Source organism: Brassica napus, chromosome C8 (assembly GCF_020379485.1).
Source record: "Brassica napus cultivar Da-Ae chromosome C8, Da-Ae, whole genome shotgun sequence".
Lineage (NCBI taxonomy): Eukaryota > Viridiplantae > Streptophyta > Magnoliopsida > Brassicales > Brassicaceae > Brassica > Brassica napus.
Window position 1 is genome coordinate 40,892,014 of NC_063451.1, and position 27,236 is coordinate 40,919,249.

Consider the following 27,236-nt stretch of genomic DNA (forward strand, 5'->3'; position numbering starts at 1 on the left):
ATTTTATGGTCTGAAGTTGATATGTCTTAATCCGTAACACTTTCCCCCCGCTCAAATCATAACTATAGGAGTTCATGTAAGTAAGTCTCTTCTCGTTCTCGGTTAGCAATTTGATTTGTTTACTTAAAATGGAAATACACATATTTGCCTTGAATAACATGATTTGTGATTCGTGAAAAAAAAATGATTTGTGGTGTTGCTTTACATCATTACATGGCACTGTTGGAAATAAAAGTAGTTAGGTAATGCAGTTTGTATGTGAATAATAAGAGAACACATGCATAGTGTTCGCTAATCAGTAATCACAAGTGTTTGTTTGCAAATGTGTTTCACCTATAGTTTTTCCTATAAGTATGGGTAAGTTTGAAAATGAATAATATGTGTCTTCGTTATAAAATGATTTATTCAATTACATTAGGATATTCATAGAAACCTAATAATTTTGCTATTAAGTGTAGTCATATGTGTCGTCTTGTCTTTATCGTAAAACGTCACATGGTACCACTTCATGTATTTTTGTCCTTGGACCTTTTGGTACCACTCCATGATTTACATTTTAATCTCATCAGAAATAGAGTGCATTGATTTGTAGAAGGTACATGCACTACATCAGGTCCTGTAAAGTGAACATGTAAGAAATTAAAAGCATAGATTTTTTCTCGACGAGACGTAGCTTTCTCTAAAGTATGGGCTTTTGTATTATTTTTGGCCCTATTATTTGAAATACTAAGCTATAGTTTTTTCGTGAACTCAGTTAATAGTAGCTATTTTCATATAGAGAAAATATATGGTGGAACGAAGGTGCCACGTGACGACGAATTAGCCAATGGGAGACCTCGCTGCGTTAACCATATAGATATGCAGAATATAGTTTTGTTACCAAAGAGCTTTATAGTTTATACATCCATTCCTTCGTTTCTTCTTTTCCCCTAACACTTTGAATCTTGGAGAAGGTCAACAAACAACGTCGAGAATAATGGCTTCTCTTGGTGCTTCTTCTGCCATCGCTGCCATATCTTCTCAAGGGTAAGCGCATTTTTTTTTTCTCCTGGTAATTAATTTAGTTTACAAGGCTAAAATAGTGATCCATTCATGTAATGTAATTGATGTATTCGCTCTTCTATATTCTGAGTGTGCATGTGAAAAGAATAGTAATCATTTTAGAACAACGATATACATATTTTATAGCCCTAACACCTACAGTGTAATTATCTCTGAGTGTGCATGTGTAAAATGTAGAAAAGAATAGTGATCATTTTAGAACAACGATTTACTATACATATTTTGTAGCTCTAACACCGATCTAGAGTTACATCATGACTTCATTCGTGATTGGTTGTTGAAGTTGTGACAGAAAGTTTAGAAGTACTATAATTATTATGTATGTATATGTGCAGTTTCTTGGGTGGGAAGAAACTGAGGCTGAAGAAGAAGCTTAGTGTTCCAGCTGTTTCCAGGTCGGCTGCGTCCGTGCGCGCGGTAGCAGCAGATCCCGATAGACCAATCTGGTTCCCTGGTAGCACTCCTCCAGAGTGGCTCGACGGTAGCCTCCCTGGTGATTTCGGATTTGATCCTCTTGGTCTTTGTGAGTGTCTCCCTTATATATGCTTTTATAAGGTTATTCTTTCATAATTCGTCTAATCGAATTTTGACAAACCGCGCATGTGTCAGCATCTGACCCGGATAGTCTAAAATGGAACGCACAAGCTGTAAGGATAAGAAGAATATACGATGAAGATCTACCATTTACTGCATAATATTCTAGTTTCTCTCTTTAAGGAATGTTGTTAATATCTTCCCTAGTCTTCTTGTGTATATATTGGAACCCTTGTACATTGTGAAAGATATATGAAATACAACTTCTACATGGTATCAGAGCAATACCGATTACCCTAAATAAAAAAAAAAAAAAAAAAAAAATTTTAGCCGCCGCCACACCATCATCTCATCCCGATCTCGATCTCTCCTCACCAAAAACACCATGGCTGCTATCGCTGAAGAACTCGACGCCACAAAACCTCTTCTCAACATTAACATGGTTAACATCAACAAACTCACATCAACGAACTACATGACGTGGAACCTTCAGCTCCATGCGTTACTTGACGGCTACGCTTTAGCTGGTCACCTTGATGGATCCTCACCAGCCCCTCCTCCAACGATCACTGTCGATGACGAGACTGTCACAAACCCAGAACACACCAAGTGGCACCGCCAAGATCGTCTCATATACAGTGGCCTATTAGGAACTCTGTCGCCTTCGATCCAGTCACTTGTCACCAACACAACGACTGCTTATGAGATGTGGAAGTCCCTCAGTGCTACGTATGCCACTCCAAGCAGAGGCCACATTCAACAACTCCGGCTTCAGCTAAAGCAGTACACTAAGGGGGACAAAACTATCGACGACTACATGCGAGGTCTGACCACTCGTTTTGATCAACTAGCTCTACTTGGGAAGCCCTTGGATCATGAAGATAAAGTGGAATACATAATTGATGGTCTACCTGATGATTACAAGGCTGTAACCGAGCAGATCGAAGGGCGAGACACCTCTCCTTCTATCGTGGAGATTCATGAGAAGCTCATAAACAGAGAAGCAAAGCTCTTAGCAATCTCCACGCCTGTCTCGAACGCAATCCCTATGACTGCGAACGTTGCTTCCTCTCGTCCTAAACAACAACAACATCACCAGCAACGAGGACAAAACTCCAACTGGAGCAACAACTGGAACAACAACTCCAAAGCTCCGGCCTACAACACTCAGAAACAAGAGTACAAGCAGTCAAGGGGATATCAAGGCAAGTGCCAAATCTGTAGTGTCTTCGGACACAGTGCTAGGAGGTGCCCTCAGATGTTCCAACAGTCCACAAACACAGGCGCCTCTCCGTTCCGTCCATGGCAACCTCGCGCAAATGTAGCTGTCGCGACTCAATACCCCTCCAATGCGTGGTTAATGGACTCTGGTGCGACTCATCACTTGACAAGCGACCTTCACAACATGTCAATTCAACATCCATACACTGGAGATGACTCGGTTCTAATTGGTGATGGTTCTGGTCTCTCCATTACTCACACTGGTTCCATCTTTATGCCCTCTAATACTCGCAACCTGCTATTGAACAATGTTCTGTGTGTACCAAATATCAAAAAGAACCTTATCTCAGTATATCGTCTATGTAATGCTAATAAGGTTTCTGTGGAATTTTTCCCTGCTTCTTTTCAGGTGAAGGATCTCAGCTCGGGGGTCCCATTAATCCAAGGCAAGACCAAGGATGAGCTGTATGAGTGGCCAACCCAACCATCAACCTTTCATGCTTTCTTTGCTTCCTCAAACCCAACAATAACTTTGTCTGATTGGCATTTTCGCCTAGGACATCCTGCTGCTTCTATTCTTAAAAGTGTTGTTTCCAATTTTTCCTTACCTTGCACCAAATCTGTAACCCCAAACACTTTGTGCTCAGATTGTGCTATCAATAAATCCCATAAACTGCCTTTCTTTCAAAACACAATCACCTCTTCTCGTCCTCTCGAATATGTTTACACTGACCTATGGAGTTCACCTATAGAATCTGTTGACAATTACAAGTACTACTTGGTCTTAATAGATCACTTCAGCCGCTACACATGGGTCTTTCCGCTCAAACTCAAATCACAAGTCAAGGCTACCTTCCAGACATTCAAATCGCTTGTGGAGAACAAACTCTCGACTAAAATAGGGACTCTCTACTCAGATAATGGAGGAGAGTTTATCGCCCTCAGACAACTTCTCGCCGACACTGGCATCTCTCACCTCACCTCCCCTCCCCACACGCCTGAACATAACGGAATATCAGAGAGAAAGCACCGCCATCTTGTTGAGACTGGCCTCACCTTGCTTACTCATGCGTCAATGCCCAAGAAGTACTGGACCTATGCTTTTGCCACCGCCAACTACCTGATAAATCGTCTCCCAACACCGGTCTTAAACATGGACACTCCTCTGCACAAGATCTTTGGTACACAACCGAACCACTCAAAAACAAGAGTCTACGGCTGCCTCTGTTTTCCGTGGCTCCGGCCGTATACAAGTCACAAACTTGAAGACAGATCGACACCTTGCGTCTTCATAGGCTACTCGCCTACTCAAAGTGCGTACTTGTGCTTACAGCCCAGCACTGGTCGTATCTATGTCTCAAGACATGTCAAGTTCGACGAGTCCGTGTTCCCCTTTCCAAAGCTCATCGCTTCACACTCTAACCCTTCCCCACCCGAAACCTCCCCACCTTATACATCACCACCAGTCACAATAATTCCTTCTCCCAAACCACCACTCGTACAGCAAACGGGAACCACGAGCTCAGAACCTCACTCGTCAGAACAGGTATCTTCTACTACACCTTCTCTTAGTGTTACTAACGATCATACTGTGAGCGCAGAGTTGTCGACTGGTTCCAGCGCACATCATGGCGAACACATGCCCACACCATCGCCATCTCTGACCTCTGGCTCCTCGTCAGACCATCATTCATCCGCGACCTCTCCATCATCATCGTCGCCACCACCTTCACCGTCTCCTCCACCTCCGAATCAACACTCCATGGTTACTCGGAGAAAGAATCAGATATCAAAGCCCAACCCCAAATACAATTACTCTGCGGTGCTGCTATCAACTCGAGCTGCGGAACCAACGACGGTTACTCAAGCTCTCAAAGACAAGAAGTGGAGAGGGTCCATGTCCATAGAAATTGATGCGTTTGCTCGTAACGGAACATATGATCTTGTTCCTCGAAAACCTCACACCAATGTAGTTGGCTGCAGATGGTTGTACAAAGACAAGTACAATGCCGATGGCTCGCACAAATGCTCCAAGTCGCGACTTGTTGCAAAAGGGTATAACCAAGAGTTTGGTCGGGACTATATAGAGACCTTTAGCCCAGTGATCAAGTCCACTACCTTGCGCCTTGTTCTTGATGTCGCAGTAAGTAACTCATGGCCTATCAAACAGTTAGATGTCAACAACGCGTTCTTACAAGGTACTCTGACTGAGGAAGTCTATATGGACCAACCACCAGGGTTCGTCGACGCAGACAAACCGGACTATGTATGTCGCCTCAACAAAGCAGTTTATGGTCTCAAACAAGCCCCACGGGCATGGTATGTCGAGCTCAAAACCTTCCTTCTCAGTCAAGGCTTTCAGAACTCTCTCGCTGACACATCGCTGTTCATTCTACACACTGCTGGCCAACACATCTATCTTCTCATATATGTTGACGACATCTTGATCACTGGAAATACAGTGACTGGTATTCAGCGCATTCTCACCTTGCTTGCAGAGCGGTTCTCAGTTAAGGACCCAGAAGACCTCAATTATTTCCTCGGTGTAGAAGCACATCGAACCATAGACGGGCTTCACCTGTGTCAACGAAAATACATTATCGATCTGCTGCATAAATACGACATGACCAATGCTAAACCCGTCACCACCCCTATGGCGTCCTCACCGAAACTCCATCTCCACTCGGGTATCGCTCTCGCGGATCCCACAAAGTACAGACGCCTCATCGGAAGCCTTCAATACCTCCAGTTCACGCGTCTGGATATCGCCTTTGCAGTCAACAAACTGTCTCAGTTCATGCACATGCCAACAGAGGATCACTGGCAAGCGGCCAAGAGAATACTGCGATATCTTGCCGGCACTCCGACTCATGGTATTTACTTCTCTGCCACTAACAACCTGGTTCTTCAAGGATACTCAGACGCAGACTGGGCTGGTGATTCCGACGACTACGTCTCCACCAACTCGTATGTTGTCTACCTTGGCAAGCACCCAATATCCTGGTCGTCCAAGAAACAGAACGGAGTCGCAAGGTCGTCTACAGAGGCTGAATACAGAGCTGTAGCTAATGCGGCCTCGGAAATAAATTGGATCTGTAATGTTCTTTCAGAACTTGGGGTCTCTTTACCAGCTAAACCTGTCATTTTTTGTGACAATGTCGGGGCTACTTTCCTCTGTGCCAATCCGGTCTTCCACTCTAGGATGAAACACATAGCCATCGACTACCACTTTGTCCGCAATCAGGTTCAAAGCGGAGCACTTGCAGTCGCTCATGTCAACACTCGAGACCAGCTTGCGGATGCTCTTACTAAACCCCTCTCGCGTGCACGGTTCTTGGAACTCAGACACAAGATTGGAGTGTGCTCTCCCACTCCATCTTGAGGGGGCGTGTAAGGATAAGAAGAATATACGATGAAGATCTACCATTTACTGCATAATATTCTAGTTTCTCTCTTTAAGGAATGTTGTTAATATCTTCCCTAGTCTTCTTGTGTATATATTGGAACCCTTGTACATTGTGAAAGATATATGAAATACAACTTCTACACAAGCAGAGCTAGTCCATTGCCGGTGGGCAATGCTCGGAGCCGCGGGAATATTTATCCCGGAGTTTCTAACCAAGATCGGTATCCTCAACACGCCGTCGTGGTACACTGCCGGAGAGCAAGAATATTTCACGGATAAAACCACACTCTTCGTTGTTGAGCTCATCTTAATCGGATGGGCCGAGAGACGTAGATGGGCTGATATCATCAAGCCCGGTAGCGTCAACACCGACCCAATCTTCCCGGATAACAAACTGACGGGCACAGACGTGGGATACCCGGGTGGGTTATGGTTCGACCCGTTGGGTTGGGGATCCGGTAGCCCGGCTAAGATCAAGGAGCTGAGGACCAAAGAGATCAAGAACGGAAGGTTGGCTATGTTGACAGTGATGGGTGCTTGGTTCCAACATATCTACACTGGGACTGGTCCTATTGATAACCTTTTTGCACATCTTGCTGATCCTGGCCACGCCACTATCTTCGCTGTAAGTGTGATCCGAATCAATACTTGGTTTTGTTTGGTCTGAGCTAGTCAGTTTTTTTTTTTTAACTAGCTTTTGTCTTTTTACAGGCTTTCACACCCAAATGAGAACTCAAAAAGAGAGGATATGCGTTCATGTGATCATGTTTGTACAAATATCGTTTCTGAAATGAAAGTATTAGGTATTTATATAAATTGTGGTTGAATGCAAATTAGGGTTCGAGTAACACTGCTCTTTTCCTGACTAAATGCTCATAACATGCTTTTACATTACCATCCCGGTCGATGAGAGTGGATCTTCAATTCTTTATTTCTTTTTTATTTTTTTTGTAAACTATCTTCAATTCTTTGTTGGTTTATTAATCTTGCGAGAATGAAACACACTTTTAGTTGTAACAAGTAACAACTGCCAATTACAATACAAAGAAAAAAAAAGACTATACTCAAAATCTATACTGCATAATATAACCCTCACCTTAACTTGAACTAGAATAGAATCCGCGCCATCCGCGGCTAAGTTTCATTCTAAACATTAATTTTGTTTTATAGATTGTTTGAGTTGTCTTTTATATCTTTTAAAATGATTGTAGATTGTCACTGGGAACTGAAAGCCGAATATAAATCTTTGTATATAAACTGTAAGCTAGAAGTCGATACCACCTTTCTAACTTTAAAAAAGTCATCCTGAAATACTAATATAAATCTTAATTTTCTTTCCAGTTTTAAATGGTTTGAAATATTTTATAAATATTTTATATAATGAAAGTTAAATGATAGATGAACATGTATTTGATAGTTCAAAATTAAAATATAACATATAAAGTCTAAAATGCGACTCTAATTTAATAGGTTATATATATATATTTTATTCCAAATACAGAAGAATATTTTTTAAAAAAATTCTAACAAAAAAATCTAAAATTTTTATTTACAGAAAAAACTAATTTAAATTTCAATTATCAGTAAAATATAATTAAAATATTTTATATTATTTTAAATTTTTATCTTTAAATCAAAACTGAACTAAAATTTTAATTATACTTTAATTTAAATTAATTAATTAAGAAAATAAATTGAAAATATATTTTTAAATTTTGTTAGAATTTTATAAGGAAAGTTGTTTATTTTGTATTTTAAATAAAATATTAAGATATCAAAAGATATTGTAATTAAATTATGTATAATTTGATAAATTTTCTAAGGGATGGTCCAAACAAAAAAAAAATCACACTTAAAAAAGTAATAGGACTCTAATTTAATAAATTAGATGATGAATTTGATTTGATTTTTGATGATTTTAGATAAAATATGAAAGATATTTTAATTAAATTATGTTATAAAATGATTTAAAATTATGAAATTTTGAATTTTTATGTTTATAGCTAAAAAAACTCCACAAAACACTTTAAAATCACTAGAATTCTCTTCAAATTCACAATATTAGATATTTTCAATAGATTGTAAAGTATATTTTAAAATCAAGTATTTTAAAGTCATAATTCAATAATACTTGATTTTAAAAGATTTTTTAAAATTGATGTTTGAATAATTTTAGTATAAATCATGTGCATGCACTCTCGTTGGATTTTGTTTTTTTTTTAAACTTAGGAAGCAAGTTTAGTCATAATTAAAAATCACAATGATGAAACCGTGAATATACAGGTCGTTTTGAAAAACCCATTGGGCTTTAAGCTCTGTAATCTTAGCCGTTTCATCCGTTAAAGTACGGTTTTCACTACCAGTACGTAAACCGAAAAGATCCGTAAAATTAAAAACCCGATCCATACAAACCGGTCGGTCCAATTGCTGTCTCCAATTTTTCATAGCTCCGTTTATGGATCTGCGAGATCCGTCTCCTTCTTCCTCCTCCTCCTCCTCTCGTCGAGGCAAATTCTCATCGTAGAGAGAGAGAGAGAGAGTGATACTGCTCAAGTTTCACTGGGAGTTTACAAGAGAGAGAGAAGCCAAGATGTATATGGCTTATGGATGGCCACAGGTGATCCCGCTTCTACCGGGATCGTGTCCGTCTTCTCAGAGAATCGTCTACCTTAAGCTCGCCGGCAAGCTGTTGCTGGTTGTATCTCCATCTCACTTGGAGCTTTGGGGCTCTTCTCAGGTTTGCTCAATTCACCTCTGCATTTTCGAAATTAAAGTCTTAGATTTCGTTTAATTAATTAATTAGCTTTACACTTATGAATTTATTTTTTCTGGAAATAGCAACGAGTGAGGTTGGGGAAGTACATTAGAGATGAGAAGTCTGTGCGTGAAGAAGGGGAGAATCTGCAAGCTGTGTGGAGTCCAGACTCTAAATTGATTGCTGTTCTTGTAAGTTTTTGGTCCAATGTTCAAGAAATCGCTAGACGGTGGTGGTTAGGCATCTTATAGAAGATTAACTGTTTTATAAACTGTTTTGTTTAGATCCGATTTGCCGAAACCGATTTTTGGAACAATCATTATGTGTAAAGATGATTTCTTGGCTAACGTTTTTTTTTGTTGTTTTTGATTTGCAGACGTCATCTTTCTTTCTTCATATATATAAAGTAAAGTTTATGGATAAACGAATAAAGACTGGGGAGAGACAGCCTTCTGAGTTGTGTTTTGCGAGCATGTCTCTTTTGCTAAGTGAGCAGGTCCCTTTTGCTGGGGAGGACTTGTTTGTGTAAGTGCCGAGCACAATAGTTACCGTATGGTTGATTCCATTGTAATGTATTGGGATTGTACATGTTAAAGGGAGTTTCTTTTAACTTTGTGCAGGAGCAATTTTGTGAGGGACGGGAAAACTATGCTGTTGGGACTCTCTGATGGATGTTTATATAGTATTTCCTGGAAAGGAGAGGTAATGTGTTCATCTGCATGTTTCTTGGTGTTAGTCACTGCATTTTTTCTTGACTTTTTACTTCTTTTTATATATTTTTTTGCTAGTTTGGTGGAGCTTTCACCATTGGTTCTCAACGTTCTGATAGCAACGATGATAGGCTCTTGCCTTACACCCTCGGTAATGGGCTAGTTTCTGGAGTAGATTCAGCAGCATTTGCATCTGATGATAAAATCTCGACCAAATCGGCTATTGTTCAGCTGGAGCTCTGCACTCTTTCGAAGTTATTGTTTGTGTTAGATTCTGATGGGACGCTAGTGGTATGCTCTGTGAATAAGAAAGGTTTAAAGTATACTGAGAGCATTAAAGCGGAGAAGAAGTTGGCTGGTGATGCTGTTTGTGCATCAGTGGCTTCAGAGCAACAAATTCTTGCTGTGGGTACAAGAAAAGGAGCGGTGGAGTTATATGATCTTTCACAATCGGTCTCTCTCTTACGTACAGTTTCTTTGCATGACTGGGGGTAAGTAACTTGTTATCATGAAACACAACACCTGGGTAAATTCTATTAGTAGATTAGTTTTCGAACGTTCAGGTACTCTTATTTTACTATAAATGGAAGTTTAGAAGTGTAGACGTTTGCGGTAATTGTTGTACTTATGTAAGGATCCAGGAGTGCAGAATAGTTTATTCCAAGGACTATAAAGCTGATATATTCAATATCTTCATTTTTTGCTTTTTGTGTTTCGTTTATGCCCTTGATATATTGGGTATATGGTTGATAAACCGTTTTGAAATTTGCAGTTATTCAGCGGATTATACTGGGCCTGTGAATAGCATTGCATGGACGCCTGACAACTCTGCTTTTGCGGTTGGGTGGAAGTCGAGAGGGCTTGCAGTTTGGTCTGTTTCGGGATGTAGATTGATGTCAACTGTCCGCCAAATTGGACTGAGCTCTTCATCTTCCCCTAAAATAAACCCAAACCAAGACTCTAGATACGAACCGCTGATGAATGGTACTTCAGCCATCCAGTGGGATGAATATGGATATAGATTATTTGCTACAGAGGAGGCATCTTGCGATAGAATCCTTGCATTTTCTTTTGGAAAATGTTGCTTAAACAGAGGAGTTTCAGGAAAAACTTATATTCGTCAGGTAATGTATGGTGAGGATAGGCTACTCATGGTTCAAGCGGAGGACACTGATGATCTTAAGCTTTTACATCTAAAACTTCCAGTTGAGTATCAACATAGCTATTATCCCTTTTGCTTCTTCTTCATGTCACGTCTTGAAACAAATTTGTTACATATTATTCTTTTGGTCCAGGTTTCTTATATTACTCAGAATTGGCCTGTTCAACACGTGGCAGCTAGCGAGGACGGGCAATACCTGGCTATTGCTGGTTTACATGGTCTGATTTTATATGACGTTAGATTTAAGAAATGGAGAGTATTTGGAGATGTCAGTCAAGAACAACAGATTCATTGCAAGGGTTTGTTATGGTTGGGGAAGATTGTCGTAATCTGTAACTACATCGAAACTTCTGAGACGTAAGTTCAAATCTATATTATTAATGTACTGATTATACTCCACTGGCTGTTATATTGATGTTTACAAAATGAAGAAAGTGCGATTTAGTAGCATTTTTGTGTTTAGTATTCCTGGATATTTTGTCTTTTGAATGTTGTTTCAGTCGACGTGTATGTTATATATTATTGCAGATATGAATTGCTTTTCTATCCAAGATATCACCTTGACCAGAGCTCTTTACTTTGTCGTAAAGTGCTGCTTGGCAAACCAATGGTGATGGATGTTTACCAGGATTATATACTTGTATCTTACCATCCGTTCATCATCCACGTATACCATGTCAAGTTATATGGTGAATTGACACCTTCAAGCAAAGCATATTTAGAGGTAGTTAGTTTTTTTGCCTAAAGTAGACATTTTTAATTTCCAAATGTGAGATGCTCGAGTTGCTATTCATGCACCTTAAAGTGATAAAATGACAAACAGCTTTCCACAGTAAGAGAATTGTCCATCATGACTGCAAAGAGCCATCCAGCAGCAATGCGATTTGTTCCTGACCAGCACCCAAGAGAGCGCGAGGTGGATAGTGATAATTTGTCTTCTGATCTGTCAGACAGGGAACCCTCAAGGTGATAATCAGTAGAGTAGAACATTCATTTTAGTTTATGAGTTTATTCTGAATGCGTTTTTGTTGCCTTCCTAGGTGTCTTATACTGCGAGGAAATGGGGAGCTTTCACTTCTTGATTTGGTTGATGGAAGAGAGAGGGAACTTACAGACTCAGTTGAACTATTTTGGGTGACATGTGGTCAATCGGAGGAAAAGACAAATCTCGTCGAGGAAGTATCTTGGCTAGATTACGGTCATCGAGGAATGCAGGCAACTCTTCTGATTCATACCCTTTTCTAGGATTGCTCCACATGTGTCTGACAGTTTTGATCTCTGTCTTTCGTACTTAATTGATTTTGTTTGACGCTCTCTGTTGCAGGTTTGGTATCCTTCTCTAGGGGACGATCCTTTTATCCAAGAGGATTTCTTGCAGGTATGCATGCTAACTAGAGTCCGTTGTTACAGATATTAGCTTGTCTTTCTGTGACAATAATAAATGTTTATACATCCAAACAAATCTCTCACATGTAGTTCTTACTTATTCACTGATCTACCAACTCAATGCGTTTATTTTTATGTTACATCCTTTAGTTGGATCCAGAGTTGGAATTTGATCGTGAGGTGTATCCACTGGGGCTTCTACCAAACGTGGGTGTTGTTGTTGGAGTTTCTCAAAGAATGTCTTTCTCGGCAAGTGCAGAGTTTCCGTGTTTTGAGCCTACACCTCAAGCTCAGACTATACTCCATTGCCTGCTCCGCCACCTCCTTCAGGTATATATATTGGTCCTGTCCTCTTTCTTCTCTTGTTAGAATGGTCTCTTCTCTCTGCCACTTTCCAGTCGCTCCACCTTTATTCATTTTCTCCTTGTCTTCTCATACTGGTGACAGCGGGATAAAAATGAAGAGGCGTTACTCTTAGCACAATTATCTGCAGAGAAACCTCACTTCTCCCATTGCCTGGAGTGGCTTCTTTTTACGGTTTTTGAGGCAGATATTTCTCGGTATCCAATCTCTATCAATTTCTAAAAGCATTTCTTATCTTGTCTTGCTTCACTTCAATTTGATTTGTTTGCCCAAATATGTGGCATAATACAAATTTCAGGCCAAATGCAAACAGGAGCCAGATCTCAGGACCTGGACATCTTAAAAAGTTGTCCCTTTTGCGGAAAGCCTGTGATTTAATAAAACATTTCCCGGAGTACTACGATGTGGTTGTGAATGTTGCCAGAAAAACAGATGCCCGTCACTGGGCTGATTTATTTTCTGCTGCTGGGATTTCAACAACGTATGTTTCTCTGTCTCTCTGTTTGGCCTTAGCCTTTATTTTCTCTTAACGATTATGAAACAGTTGAATAGTTAACATTTGTTAAGATGCAAAACTTCTCTGCTCTTTGTGTTAACTAAATTTTATTCTATGCTATAAAACTTGATTTTCTCTTTTGGTTTTAGGTTGTTTGAGGACTGCTTCCAGCGAAGATGGTATCGGACAGCAGCTTGTTATATACTTGTAAGACTCGGAAGTCCTTAACCTTAAATAATGTTTATTTAATTACTGGTGTATCAACGAAACCCAGTCATCTGTTTGTTACTATGCAAGTAGCAATGCCTGTCTTGATTTGATTAATATCTCCCTGCGACGAAAGCGCTTAGGATTACGGTTACAGATCACTGTAGAAATCTGTTAGTTTATGTTTCAAATCGCACACTAAAGTATAGAAATGGCGCAGGTGATTGCCAAACTAGAAGGTCCTGCTGTCAGCCAGTACTGCGCATTACGACTACTGCAGGTAATTTCGGCTGTCGTTACATTTCTGACTCTTTTCTTTTCAATTTCGTTCCTTTTGTTCTTAAGACAAGTACCTTTTTACATTTGCAGGCGACACTTGATGAGTCCCTCTACGATCTTGCTGGAGAGCTGGTATGCATTTGATCTTCTTTTTGTTTGTTTTAAATGGGAAATTGAAATGATGTTTGTCTCATATGCCGATAAAAGGTGAGGTTCTTGCTGAGATCTGGAAGAGAAATTGAGCAAGCACCAACAGAAGCAGATACATTATCATCGCCTAAGCTTCTCGGGTTTCTTATTTTTGGTTCCAGCCACAAGAAGTCATCACTAGATAAGAGGTTGGAACTATAACTCTGTTTCTGCTTTTTAACTTTCTAGTGTTATACAATTGCCTTCTTATCATTTCATTTGAATAATGCGTATCTGGAAGTAGCTCGTCGTTCAAGGAGCAAAGTCCTCACGTTGCTTCTGTCAAGAGCATACTAGAGAGTCATGCCAGTTACTTGATGTCTGGTAAAGAACTTTCAAAGCTTGTTGCCTTCGTGAAAGGCACCCAGTTCGATATTGTGGTACGTCAACACTTCTCTGACCTTTTTATGGCCTTGACTGTAATATAAAGTATTTACTAACAACAGTCCCAAAACTTCCAGGACTTTCTTCAAAGAGAAAGATACGGCTGCGCTCAGCTGGAGAATTTCGCAGCAGGGCTTGAACTCATTGGGCAAAAGGTACGAATCAGCTCCATTTTTTCGTTTCTTCTGATTTTTGAATTCATGTTTTCTTGATCTTACCTCTAAAAGTCTACTATTGAATCCCTCAGCTGCAAATGAGTGAGCTACAGAACCGGTTAGATGCAGAGTTTCTGTTGGCTCAGATGTGTTCTGTCAAGTTCAAAGAATGGATAGTTGTTCTTGCCACTCTTTTACAACGATCTGAGGTTTGAAATCCTTTACTTTCCACTATTATTCATGACTTGAAAAGCATCAAATTGATATAAACCAAGTTGTTTAACTTATTTGTCACGAACGCAGGTTCTTTATGATATATTCCGGTCTGATCTACGGTTGTGGAAAGCATATAGCATGACATTACAGGTAAAACTCTTGTTTCCATAACAAATTTAGTCACGAGTCAGACTCCTCTTATAAAAAGTGTGTTCTGTGTTTCAGTCACACTTGGGTTTCGCTCAGTACCATGACTTACTCCAGATCTTGGAGGAGAAACTCTCAGCCACCGCAGGAGAAGGAAGCAGTAGAGGTTCCATCTCTTGATATAATAGTCTTTTTCTTTTTTTGGAGCTTTTGTTACCTATTAAACACTTTCGGCCTCTTGCATTTTTTCATGTTCGTGTAGATATAAACATGATCCCACATTGAATAAGATATACATCTCCCTCGTTTGGACTTTTACGATTGCATAATATTATTTTGTCACCTTTGTTTTGTACCACACAATAAAGTTTGAAACAAAGTAGTATATGAATGGTGACTAGTTGTGGCTTTTGGCCACTATTATGAAAAAAAATATTAGATTAGAGTTTATATTTTTGTTCGAAGAGAAAACAAAATTAACAACTGAAAAGGGAAGGAAGATAAGCACCCGTGACCGTTAGAAAGGATGGAGGCGTGAGAAGTGGGTCGGCAGAAGTGGATGAGTGGAGTTGAGCGTGGGGACACACTCAAAGTTCACGAGATACCTACTTTGCTAGACAATTATTAATAATAACTCATATTAAGCATTACATTAAGGATAAGTTTTTTATTTGTGTATTTTGTAAGCTTCTCTTTTGACTTAACATGGCCTGACACATTCTCATTCGCATATGCATTAATGAAGATGCTCTTGATGAATAACACCGTTATTTGCAAAATTTGTGTGGATAGATTTTATCAAAACTATTATTTATTCACTTTTTAGCTTACTTGCCGTAAGTAGTAACGAGCGAATACTTAAAGATGGTATGAAGAGTTTAGTAGTTTAGTTGATAGAGACAAGAATGTTGTTTGTACTCTACACTCACAAGTCACAAGACACAAAGAGACAATCAATCACCCACCCATTCTTGTGTTACTTATTCAAAACTCGAACATAACAACCCGTGAGTCTAATGGAATTGACATCGTTCAGCGCCCATTTTCTCATATTTGAAACAAATTATGTTTATTCTAAGATTGTATACGAAGTTACGTGCAACATTAAAAAAAATGTATAACAGTGACCGTTTTATGTTTTATGATGCTAAATCCAGAGGCGTGCCTACAATGTATTGAAAAAAACATTCGCTTTTGGTTCTCGAATAATATTACTTTATTTAGGACTCCAAAATTTAAAATAATTTATAGTCTAGTTGATTAAATTTATTTTCTAAAAAAAAAACTTTTCACGAAAATGAGTAACTTACTTTCTAAATCCATATATTTTTTCTTAAACTTTTCACGAAAATGAGTAACTTACTTTCTAAATCCATATATTTTTTCTTATATGACATAATATAACATATTTACGTAATAAACTTATTTTTACAAGTGTTAAATTTATGTATTTGACGTAATAAACGTATTAGAAAATTGTTTTCATTATAGTTGTATATAAGTTTAGTTTTAAAATTCGCCTTAGGCCCCTGAAACCTTTCGCATTGGTTGTAGTAATGAACGCAACTATGAATTCGAATTAGAGTGATGACAACATGGGTCATGGCATAGAACAATGAACGTAACTAATAAGTTATGGGGTCTTAAATACCCATAATCATCAGAGGTCATACGTTAAGTTAGTCCCTTCCTAGTTATCTCAGATTTCATTTTTTTTCCTTTAGGCCATACTGAAGATATGCCTCTATTTGGTTGTATTGCGGCCATAATGAGGATATGCCTTCGTTTGGTTATCTTTTCTCTGACGACTCTTGTCACCATTACATCTCCCAATCAATTGATATACCACTAAGTGATAAAACGTATAAGATCAGCAAACACTACATGAAAAAAAGGTTCATTCTTTCTCCTTTCTCAATGATTTATCCGCTTATAAATACTCATTCGTTCCCACATGTATCCTCACAAACCATTTAATTAGCCTCTCCACATCTACAAAGGTCACAAGTCACAAGTAAGCATCCTCTCTCTCTCTCTCGCTCTCTCTCTCTCTCTCTCTCTCTCTCTCTCTCTCTCTCAAACACATACACACAAACACAATGGATAAACAAACCCACCATTTCGCTTTCAGTATGAAGTTATTCATTATGTTTTTTTTGACAAAGGGCTTAAGATATTCATTATGTTTCATATAACATAAGCACAAAGAAGTTGTTCATCAAACCATTAAAAAATTAAAACATTATTTTCCAACAATTACTAACTTTTCACATGCATCCATTTACCCAACATTTCTTGATTCTAACTCTCTTCTTTCTTGTTTTCAGATACAAAGGAAACCATGAAGAACATACTCTTATGCATAGTTACTATCATAACCCTCTCGTTCCTTACAACCAATGCTCAAGGAAGAAAGGTATCACAGTCATATGAAACGTACGAGTACACAGCCATCACTTGCAGATCCCATAGCGCCTCCATAACAGACTTCGGTGGCGTCGGAGACGGCAAAACCTTGAACACAAAGGCCTTCCAGAGCGCCGTAGATCATCTCAGCCAATACTCATCCGACGGTGGAGCTCAGCTCTTTGTCCCCGCCGGAAAATGGCTCACGGGAAGCTTCAGCCTCACAAGCCATTTCACTTTGTTTCTTCACAAAGACGCTACGCTTCTCGCTGCTCAAGACTTAGAAGAATACCCAGTTTTAAAAGCTTTGCCTTCTTACGGAAGAGGACGTGACGCCGCCGGTGGAAGATTCGCCAGTCTTGTCTTCGGAACTAATCTCTCCGACGTAATCATAACTGGTAAAGTTTCATTACTTATTTTTATTTTCCAGCCGTTTTTTTGCAAATTGAGATAGAAATAATTGGAGCCGTTGGATGGTATAACTGCAGGAAACAATGGTACAATCGACGGTCAAGGATCGTTTTGGTGGCAAAAATTCCATGGTGGTAAACTCAAGTATACTCGGCCGTACCTGATCGAGTTAATGTTCTCCGACACTATCCAGATATCGAACATAACGCTCATTGATTCTCCGTCGTGGAATATACACCCGGTGTACAGTAGGTAATCTTATATTTTCTACTCACTCCCAGGGCCGGCCCCGAGATTTAGGGGGCCGTAGGCGGGTTTTTTAAAATTACAGCTAAAATTTTTTTTTTGGTAAATTTGGGGGCCTAAAAAAAAATTTTTGGGGGTTTTTTTCTATGTAATTTTTTCTAAAATTTTTGGGGGCCTAAGGCCAATGTTTCGTTAGGCTTTGCCCAGGACCGGCCCTGCTCCCTCCTCTTCATAATATATAATATGTGTAGTTTAACATTTTTACACACGAATTAAAAAATTATTAAATTTTCTATTTTACCATTTTTTAATATAATTTTTGTTTGGTTTAACTAATTAATGAGTTAAAAACAAAGGTAAAACTTGAAAATTTTGTTTAAAATATGTATCGGAAATGTAAAACTCACTGAAACAAATTTTAAAAACTAAAATGACATTTAATATGAAACAGAAGAATATTATTATTTTCACCTATTATTATCAACTAGAATCTCGTAAAAATATAGTTCCGAACAGAACCAAATCCCAATATGAAAATACATGAATCCTAAAAAATCACAGCTAGAAATTTTAAAGCCAAAATAACTTATTTGCGTTTTATTATTCCAAAGCTACTATTTTATAATTTTAATTATTTCTAAAGTCAAAGCCTAAATTTTTAAATATTCAGAATCGATGTAGAGTTTGAGTTTTGGGTATTATTCGAACTTGACCGGATATTAAAAAAAATCTGAATTTTGATAAATCAAAAAAACAATCCAAATTAGCTAATTAGTTATCATATAAAAATACTTGAAACTTTCATGTTTATTTTAATATGATATTTAAAATATCTGAAACTAAAATATTATTATTAATAAAATAAGAAATGAGTTTCTATCTAAAATAAGTTTTAGAAAATTTATAAAATATAAATGAACTTAAAATCAACTGAACTCAACCCCTCGAAAACCCCGCCAAAACCGTACGATTAGTCGAGTACTTAATAAATACATCCTACGTGGCAGCAACATCCTCGTGAAAGGAGTGACGATCATCGCCCCGGTGAAATCTCCGAACACCGACGGAATCAACCCAGGTTCGTCGCCGCCGCAGACTCGTTCAAATGTTTCCGATTACGTTCAATCAAATCATTCTCTCCTTTATTGATGTTTCGCAGATTCGTGCACCAACACTAGGATCGAAGACTGCTACATAATCTCCGGCGACGACTGCGTCGCCGTGAAAAGCGGATGGGACGAATACGGAATCGCCTTCGGCATGCCGACAAAGCACCTCATAATCCGCCGCCTCACCTGCGTCTCCCCGTACAGCGCCGCGATCGCGCTGGGGAGCGAGATGTCCGGCGGAATCGAAGACGTCCGGGCGGAGGACATCACCGCGTACCAGACCGAGTCCGGCGTGCGGATCAAAACCGCCGTGGGGAGAGGAGCGTTCGTGAGGAACGTGTACGTGAGAGGGATGAGCCTCCACACGATGAAGTGGGTGTTCTGGATGACCGGGAACTACAAGGCCCACGCGGATAGCCACTACGACCCTCACGCTCTACCGGAGATAACCGGGATTAATTATAGAGACATTGTGGCTGAGAATGTTTCGATGGCTGGGAGGCTTGAAGGGATCTCGGGAGATCCGTTTACCGGGATTTGTATTTCGAATGCTACGATCTCTATGGCGGTTAAGCATAAGAAGGCGATTTGGATGTGTAGTGACGTGGAGGGTGTTACTAGTGGTGTTGATCCTAAGCCGTGCGATTTGCTTGATGGAAAGCAGTCGGAGAAGATGGACGGTGGGTGTGAGTTTCCCAGTGATGTGTTGGAGATTGATAATGTCGAGCTTAAGAGTTGTAGCTATCAGAATGTTACCTAATTTAAGAGTATGATGAAACCAATCTATGAGAAGAAGTTTATGTGTGTGATATCTATAGTATATGAAGATGAAATCAATCTGAGTTTTGAAGATAGAAACAGAGAAGCTCTGCCTCAGTGGTGTTACTTGTTACTCAAGAAACAAAAAAACAAAGCACAATTATTAATTAAATGTTTTTAATCATTTTATTGTGCAATGATTATTATATATTAACTACTAATATTTTAGAGATTATATGTAAATATTTCATTTCGCTATGTTTAGGACCGCCCATATCTATGACTAATGGAACTCAGAGATGTTTACTGACACTAATCATCTTTATCAGAAATGGAACCCAATGACTGAAACCATTAAATGATCATGAGCCTAGTTCAGGAAGCTGTGAAAGTAGATTGAGAGAAAAAAACAGGGCAAATCTGTAGCTTGCGGAGCAAGGAACCTAATTTTATATGGTGACGCAACCAAAGAACTCAAAGCAGGAAGTATGTATTATAGTAATGTTTGGAACTGGTTATAAAATCCACAAAACTAGTAAACAACTTGTTTGGAAAGTGAAATCTATATGATTATGTATTTTTCCTCTACATTTAAGTGTCTATAGACAATCTGTTAAAGTATATATAATGAAATAGACCGTTTTTAAGTTCGGACCAATGGTGAATGCGGAGACATCAACGTCGGTGTCCTAACATGTTCATCGTACGTCATGGAAGAGAAACTCAGCTTAAGATTCTCTTGAAAACTCTTTCGTTTCTTGTTCTCTCTGTGTCTGAGCACAAAGTGTTTCATTCTCTGTAGTGCAATTTGGAGTGTGTCTTCATCCATATTAGCAAAGCAGACTCGGAACCAACCTGGCTCTGAGCAGTGAAACGACGAGCCAGGAGAGATATTGATCTTGACCTTATTAATGATTATTCTCCAAAGAGACATTTCAGATTCAAAGGTTTGGTCTTTAAGCATCTGCCTCAAATCCATCAAGACGAATAAACCCGCGTTACTTGTCAAGCAAGAAACACCCATCTCTTTAAGCCCTTCCGTGAAGATCAAGTGTCTCTTCGCTACTCTCTTCGAAACCTCTTTAAGGAAGTTATCTACAAAGATCTGATCAGACAACATAGCTGCTAAAAAGCTCTGTGTCTGAGATGAGACCAATCCGAAGCTCGACATTCTCCTTGCACACGTCACAACAGAATCGTTGTAAGAGTAAACCACACCAACTCGGAAACCGGGAAGACCCATGTCCTTTGAGAGACTGTAAACGATATGGATCAGGTCGCGGTTCACATGATCCATCTCTTGGATCATCTCTGCCACACTGATGAATCTCGGCTCAGCAAAAACCGTGGCTGCGTAGATTTCATCGCAGACTAAGTGGATTTGCTTGTCGTTGATGAAGTCCATAAGGGTTTGAAGAGTTTCACGATCGAGACTTGTTCCAAGAGGGTTTGATGGGTTTGCGAGGATCAAGCCTTTGATCTTGATGCCGGTTTCCTGGGCGTTAAGATATGCTGATTCTAGGGCTTGTTTTGTGACTTGGAAGTTGTTTGAGCTGTTACACTCCACAGGAATGATTCTTACGCCAGTTCTCCAACTTAGGTCTCTATCAAATCTGAGATGTTTGAATAATAAACCCAGTGATTAGTACTCAAGAGTAAGTCAACAAAATGTTAATTAATGGTTGACTTTTGAGAAATAGTCAATTGACAACTTGTTGAAAGTTGTGTGGATGGGGTGAATCAGTCAAAAGAGTTATATTTAAACATTGTTAATTTTTATAAAACCCCGTTAATAATGTACTAGCCAGTAATATTTTGTTATCAAAAGAGAACTTTTGTTTTGACCATACAGAAAGCTAGTATTATGAAATATTAAACTACAATGCCCTTCGCATCATCTTTTTATTTTGTAAATACAGTATAAAAATCACGTATTCATGTTAATTTTCTTTAACCCTAAATTAATAAAATAATGTTTATTTGTAGACCCCAAAAAAATTAAGAAAATGCATAGATTACGTACGCAGCATAATAAGGTGTAGGGACAAGAAAAGCGTCGTCGCGATCAGCTAGACAGAACATGAGCGTCTCATTCGCTCCGGTGGCTCCGCCGCTCATCACCACCCTCTCTTCCTCAAACCTCACCCTTCCTCCTCTAGCTTTCTCCATAAACGCCGCAATTGCCTTTTATTTTCCGTCACCAAAAATCATTTACAAAAATCATTAGTTTTGGCAAATATTCCATCCACATGCAAGATAAACTACAAAATGATTAAAGTGGTTCAAATGAAGTACTTTGTTTAATTTAGCACATATACTGTTTCTATAACGAATAATTAATTAATGATGAACATAATTAATACCATTAAATGAAATAAATACCTGTCTAAATTGTTTGAGACCGTGATAATCTTGAAACACAGCTATGTCGGAGAAACCGTCAATGCCCTCCGCGGTGCAGATAGATGCCTGTGGATTTGCCTTTATCCACTCTTTGATCAAGTCAGAACAAAGCTGAAAACAAATATAATCAAAAACATATTAGAAGACAAAGAAGAATAAGAAGGAAAAAACATATTAGGAGGAAGAAAACAAACTTGATTTTCGGCGAGGCCCATTTGAATAACACCTTGTGGATTATGTTCAGGATGAAAAGGGTTGTTATCGTAAGCTTTCCAACCGTCGAAGTATGGCGAATCTTCACCGTGCTTGTCACCGACAGCTAGCTTTGACAACAGGTTCTTGTCGAGAGACATTCTTCCGATCGAGTAACTTAGTGTGTGTTTGTGTGTGAATAGAACAATGTGTGTGGTTGTGTGAAGTTGTTGAGTTGGTTTGCTTGTGAACATAAATGGAGCCTGTGATGAGTATTTATAATGTGATCTTGAGAGAACAAGAAAGAAACGTGTTTCCATTATGAGAAAATGTATTTGATTTAATATTTTTTTTAAAGTATTTGAAAACTTCTGTCTCTATAAAAGTATTATTTTGTGGGGACAATATATGTTCCACAGAGTCAAACCTAAATTAAAATTAAAAAAAAAAATCTATACCAAAATAATGTTTTCCTTAAGGATGAAAGGGATTGTATTTTACCAAAAAAGGTTGTCTAATACTTGAAAAGTAATGTGTCTTTGTAAATACAATTTATATGTAATTAGAAAATTGAGACATTTATAAAATAGCATAAAAATTAATGTTTAAAAATTTAGTCTTAGAAATAATTTTTGAAATGACAATAATAATAATCTTGTGCAAGAAACAACATTTTAGCCTATGAAAATACTTGCATGTTTACCGATTTTGTAGAATGTTTTGGAGTAAAACCAGACTTGGTATCACGGTAATAACAAAAACAAAACTTTTGTGTTTCTTTGATTTTGATTAAACGAATCAGAGACCAAAGGCGAGAGTGCTTTTACTTGTTTTTTCTTTTGAGAGTGCTTTAACAATTCAACCGTCGTAGCACAAATAAACAAGTTCAAGATTACGAACTATATTATTACACCCACGTTGGTATAGATTCGGGGGAGATGTTTACTTTGACTTGGTGTTTTACCTTTTACTTTTTAATGATATTTTTGAAGCTAAACATCCGAATGATCTAAAGAATATAATGTTATTTGATATATAGTTTCTTGTAAATTCACCTTAATCATCTATTGAAAAAAAAAAACTGGCTCTGTAACACATCGTTCCTTATTTTTCTAGTAGCAAATTCACTTTTTAAGACGTAGAACTCTGGAATATCAAGATTTTACAGTCATATTCCAAAAGAGTCAGTTAACTATCTTTTTCAGATTAGAACATCATGTTATACTTGGTCAAATCATATCATTTTTGCGTGTCGATAGAGACGTAACCACGGTCTAATCACGTGCAATTAATTTTTTTAATTTGTTTTTCTTTTTTTTTTATCAAAAAAATTGTTTTTCATCATTATTAAGAGGAAGAACAATGATGTAATGGAATGAAAACTTCTGTAATGGGTTGGTCGTTGGGGGTGTTGTTCAGAGAGTACATTCAAGGTCAGTCATTATGTTGATAGCATTAACATATAGTAACAAACAACTAAAATGTGAACACAAATGTAAAAAGGTATCGACATGTGGCAGGCTGGCAGCAGCCCACTAAGGAATTAGAGACTAGAGAGAATGAAAATCTTTTTGGACGGCTTATAAGATTTGTATCATTTAAAGTAAAACTTCTATCTAGATTAATTTTGCCTTAAATTGAATTGGTCGAAGATCAAAAAGTCTAAAACTACATGGACACGCTGTATCAAGTCGAGTGACTGAAAATGAATTAAAACTCGTTTTCTTAAGAGTGTAATTCTGGAGTAAAAGAATACGTACACGCACGTGTAATAAATTTCCATTTGTATACTTTCCAACATCGGTGTGGTATAGCTGTCGTCTGCAAAATATTTGATTGTTAGATTAAATCATAAATGTTTTTGATGTTACACCAACTTTTGATCTTTTACTTTACTTTTTAGAACTTATAATATTTCTTCCTTAGTAAATGTATGTGATTCTTATTCTTATTAAAAAAGAGAGTTTAGGATTGTTCACATGATATACAAAACGCTAAATATATGAACAATTACACATTACCAACGATCGGATTAAAAATCCGTATTACAAATCGATAAGTTTGTTGCATTATGAGTTTGTATATGAATTACAATTGTTTCGTAGAGTTTTGTATTTGCAATATGATTGTTTATTTGTCATATAATCTTGGTGCATGGGAACGTAAAATCAAACGTTATTTGACGACGCATGCAGAATACCATAGGGCTTCAAAATATAAAAATTAATTATTGTAAAATCTGTAAATAACCATGGCTGTCGTCAACCTTTTCTAATAAATTTAGCTATTGAATATTTCAGTATTGGAGAGTTTATCTGTTTGGTTTAAACTTTGTTTGATCATAAATGTGTGTAGTATGTATATGTATGGTGTTGGATTCATTTATCTAATATACTTTATCCAAAGTTATATCCGAAGGTTACATTCATTATAGTTTTCCTACTTTCTATGAATGGTAGAACAAACCAACAAAGATAGGTGGATAGTGTTTCCATATTATAGCTTAACCCATTTATGTTTACGGAAATATATATTTAGGTTGTGAATTTGTGTTATCGTTAGCATATATAAGAATATACGAAAAATGGAGTTGTCAAAGAGTTAACAAGCGAATCAATCCTTGTTCTCCTTTTATATCTTATTATTTTGATATTTTGCTATTATTGTTATTGTTACGGATCCAAGTCTATTAGGATGTCAAATTAAAAAGTTCCAATATTGTTGTTTCCTGCCCTGCCACAATTTACAATATTATAAATGAAAAACATGAAACGATAATATTGAAATCTCAAACGTAACTATGTAAATCCATGTTTTATGCATGAAAATATAAATACAAGTGTAACCCCTTTATTTACGATTCTGTTAAGAGCTTACTGACCTGTTTCTCTTCACACTCTCTAATTTTAATTCAGTTCAATTGGCTTAAAAAATTGGTCAAACATGCTTAAATTACGTATTCATCTATAAGACACAAAATGGTTTTTAAGATGGAAAATTCAAATCAACGTAGAAAATGCAAAGGTGTAAATATTCCTTTCTGACCTTGGAATTGAATTTTCATGTTTTAATAGTCTTAAGGAAAATACTTCCGTCTTATATCCAATTTGACATTGCTGGGACAAATATCACCATTTTCTTTGGTTTATGAATGAATATTAATAGTTCCTTATAACATAATAACTGGTCACGTACGTATGGTAAGTTGCAGTGAGACTACTTGCAATGAAAAATTTATCAACTGTTGATAAATATTAAAAATAAATATTAAAATCTGATAAACTTAGTAAAGAATATATCTATATGATATGGTCAAAAAGGTTATTTAATAGATTATTTCCAAGGGCCAAGAGGAATCAAAGTTTAATGGAAGATCGTAGGGTCAATGAGCCTAGGCACCTAGTTTAGCAAATATCTTAAATCAAAGTCTTTTATTTATCAGAGATTAAAATATACATAGCCAAATCGTTGAACAAATGGCAGCTTTGACTTCTTCTAGTCGTTTGCTGAAAAAAACGCGAGTCAAATTATCTGCTTTTAGATTCGTTAATACGAAACACGTGCGGGTCTCACTCAAATATTATTGAGCTCATATACAACTAATTTTGGGTCCGGAACAAATGGACTTAACTTTGATTTGTTTATTCAACATTTCAAAACTACAAAATTACAAAACAAAACAATAGGATGTCTTCCAGTTTTTTTTTATTGAAATTAAATAAATATATCAATGGATAATAGATGTTTTATAACTTAATAAAAACATTGAAGGAGCTTATTGTATTGATGATTTGAGAAAACTCAACTTTTATCTAAATCTCTCCTTATTGGATGTAGGATTTATCAATATTCTTTCAAATCTAATCTTATTGGATTAGTCATTCATAAAAGTTCTTTGAAATCCCCCCCCCCTTATATGAAAATGAGGATTCATTAGTAAAATATATCAATAATTATTTTGACTTATGTTGGTAGACACAAATACCACCTCATGAGTTGGTATTTGAAGAAAATTGAAAAGTTATCTTTCTTTTCCCATTTGAACATTCATCCCGAATATTGATCCTATAAGTCATCTATTGAGAAGCTATTGGAGACAAAAAAAATTCAATTTTGTGATTAATTTGTTTCTCTTATGGTTATCCGTCTTGGTTAACAAAAAATGGTTACTCACAGAGAAATAATTGGATAAACGACAATGGATGTCTTTGCTTTATAGACCATTGACATCTGTTTTTTAATGTTTAACTATTGTATATTAGTTAGTGGTTTTTTTAGTTAGTAGTTCGTTAAGCATTTTTCTTTTTCTTATGGTTGCTACAAATCAGTTACTCAGATTCAAGAACACTTCCAACCACATGGAGCAGACAAATGGCATAACTAGATGAACCCCCAAGTATGGTTACCATATATTCATGCATAAGTAAAAAGTAAAAACTCTATTGGTTGAGGAACACAATAAGAATTCCATTTTAGTCTATTACATAATCACGTAACTAGCATAAGAGAGTTTACAATAGTGTAGTTTTTTTTTTTGACAGCGTAACTTTTTTTTGTCAAAAAAGTGTAGTTATGACTCATAGATCAGTTAATATTTGATTACTTCTGAAGCCAAATCATGTTCTCCAAATATTTATCCGTTAATTCTGGGTAATGAGATCATATCATTTTACAGATGTGAAAACTTAAGTTTGATGCTTTTCTTTTTATGTAACACAACTTGTATCACTCATTATTCTATCGAGATTTTGGTCGTGATGCACATATATATTATTTTGCCACCACATAATTTTGTATAAAGATTTAAATACAACTATATCTTGATCCGAACAACCGCACGGGTATTTTTTTGAATTTATATACATATATATTTATTTTAGATCATTGATGGTATACATTTTTAACGTTAATCATATATTTAAATATTTATATGACTATTTAAAATACAATAATTTCATAGTTTACATGTTATAATTAATTAATTGTTTAAATCGTCTCATGCATTTGTCACTTCTTATTATATATTTATCTTATTTTA

The 27,236-nt window shown here is 37.2% G+C and overlaps 5 protein-coding genes across 7 annotated transcripts; 4 read left to right on the plus strand and 1 right to left on the minus strand.

Annotated features, from left to right (window-relative positions):
* Positions 1–702: 702 nt before the first annotated feature.
* Positions 703–1,867, plus strand: LOC106413821 (photosystem I chlorophyll a/b-binding protein 2, chloroplastic). Its single transcript, XM_013854561.3, has 3 exons — positions 703–1,026; positions 1,398–1,585; positions 1,672–1,867. The coding sequence occupies exons 1-3, from the start codon at positions 977–979 to the stop codon at positions 1,755–1,757; spliced, it is 324 nt and encodes a 107-aa protein (XP_013710015.3). The 5' UTR covers positions 703–976; the 3' UTR covers positions 1,758–1,867.
* A 4,513-nt stretch (positions 1,868–6,380) lies between these two features.
* Positions 6,381–7,108, plus strand: LOC125591199 (photosystem I chlorophyll a/b-binding protein 2, chloroplastic-like). Its single transcript, XM_048764883.1, has 2 exons — positions 6,381–6,848; positions 6,935–7,108. The coding sequence occupies exons 1-2, from the start codon at positions 6,396–6,398 to the stop codon at positions 6,950–6,952; spliced, it is 471 nt and encodes a 156-aa protein (XP_048620840.1). The 5' UTR covers positions 6,381–6,395; the 3' UTR covers positions 6,953–7,108.
* Positions 7,109–8,660: 1,552 nt separating this feature from the next.
* Positions 8,661–15,016, plus strand: LOC106415405 (guanine nucleotide exchange factor subunit RIC1). Of its 2 annotated transcripts, none has more exons than XM_013856103.3 (23): positions 8,661–8,960; positions 9,062–9,169; positions 9,355–9,503; positions 9,599–9,680; positions 9,767–10,179; positions 10,461–10,893; positions 10,984–11,207; positions 11,379–11,574; positions 11,674–11,816; positions 11,891–12,065; positions 12,175–12,228; positions 12,387–12,566; positions 12,684–12,796; positions 12,898–13,080; positions 13,245–13,302; positions 13,523–13,582; positions 13,672–13,713; positions 13,789–13,919; positions 14,012–14,150; positions 14,232–14,309; positions 14,402–14,518; positions 14,613–14,675; positions 14,751–15,016. In XM_013856103.3, exons 1-23 carry the CDS (start codon positions 8,814–8,816, stop codon positions 14,850–14,852), a joined length of 3,390 nt encoding a protein of 1,129 aa, XP_013711557.2. In that variant the 5' UTR covers positions 8,661–8,813; the 3' UTR covers positions 14,853–15,016. The 2 variants fall into 2 exon arrangements, with proteins under 2 accessions (XP_013711557.2, XP_013711559.2); XM_013856105.3 differs by having other exon boundaries at positions 8,662–8,960; positions 14,015–14,150.
* Positions 15,017–16,525: 1,509 nt separating this feature from the next.
* LOC106415822 (probable polygalacturonase) lies at positions 16,526–19,653 on the plus strand. Of its 2 annotated transcripts, none has more exons than XM_013856622.3 (5): positions 16,526–16,686; positions 17,000–17,476; positions 17,567–17,741; positions 18,743–18,813; positions 18,895–19,653. In XM_013856622.3, the coding sequence occupies exons 2-5, from the start codon at positions 17,014–17,016 to the stop codon at positions 19,602–19,604; spliced, it is 1,419 nt and encodes a 472-aa protein (XP_013712076.1). In that variant the 5' UTR covers positions 16,526–16,686; positions 17,000–17,013; the 3' UTR covers positions 19,605–19,653. The 2 variants fall into 2 exon arrangements, with proteins under 2 accessions (XP_013712076.1, XP_022564188.2); XM_022708467.2 differs by lacking the exon at positions 16,526–16,686 and adding an exon at positions 16,709–16,802.
* Positions 19,654–20,073: 420 nt separating this feature from the next.
* LOC106414853 (1-aminocyclopropane-1-carboxylate synthase-like protein 1) lies at positions 20,074–22,931 on the minus strand. The gene is made up of 4 exons (XM_013855437.3): positions 22,201–22,931; positions 21,986–22,117; positions 21,627–21,787; positions 20,074–21,216 (listed from the first exon to the last, which is right to left on the minus strand). Exons 1-4 carry the CDS (start codon positions 22,516–22,518, stop codon positions 20,247–20,249), a joined length of 1,581 nt encoding a protein of 526 aa, XP_013710891.2. The 5' UTR covers positions 22,519–22,931; the 3' UTR covers positions 20,074–20,246.
* Between the last annotated feature and the right edge of the window lie 4,305 nt (positions 22,932–27,236).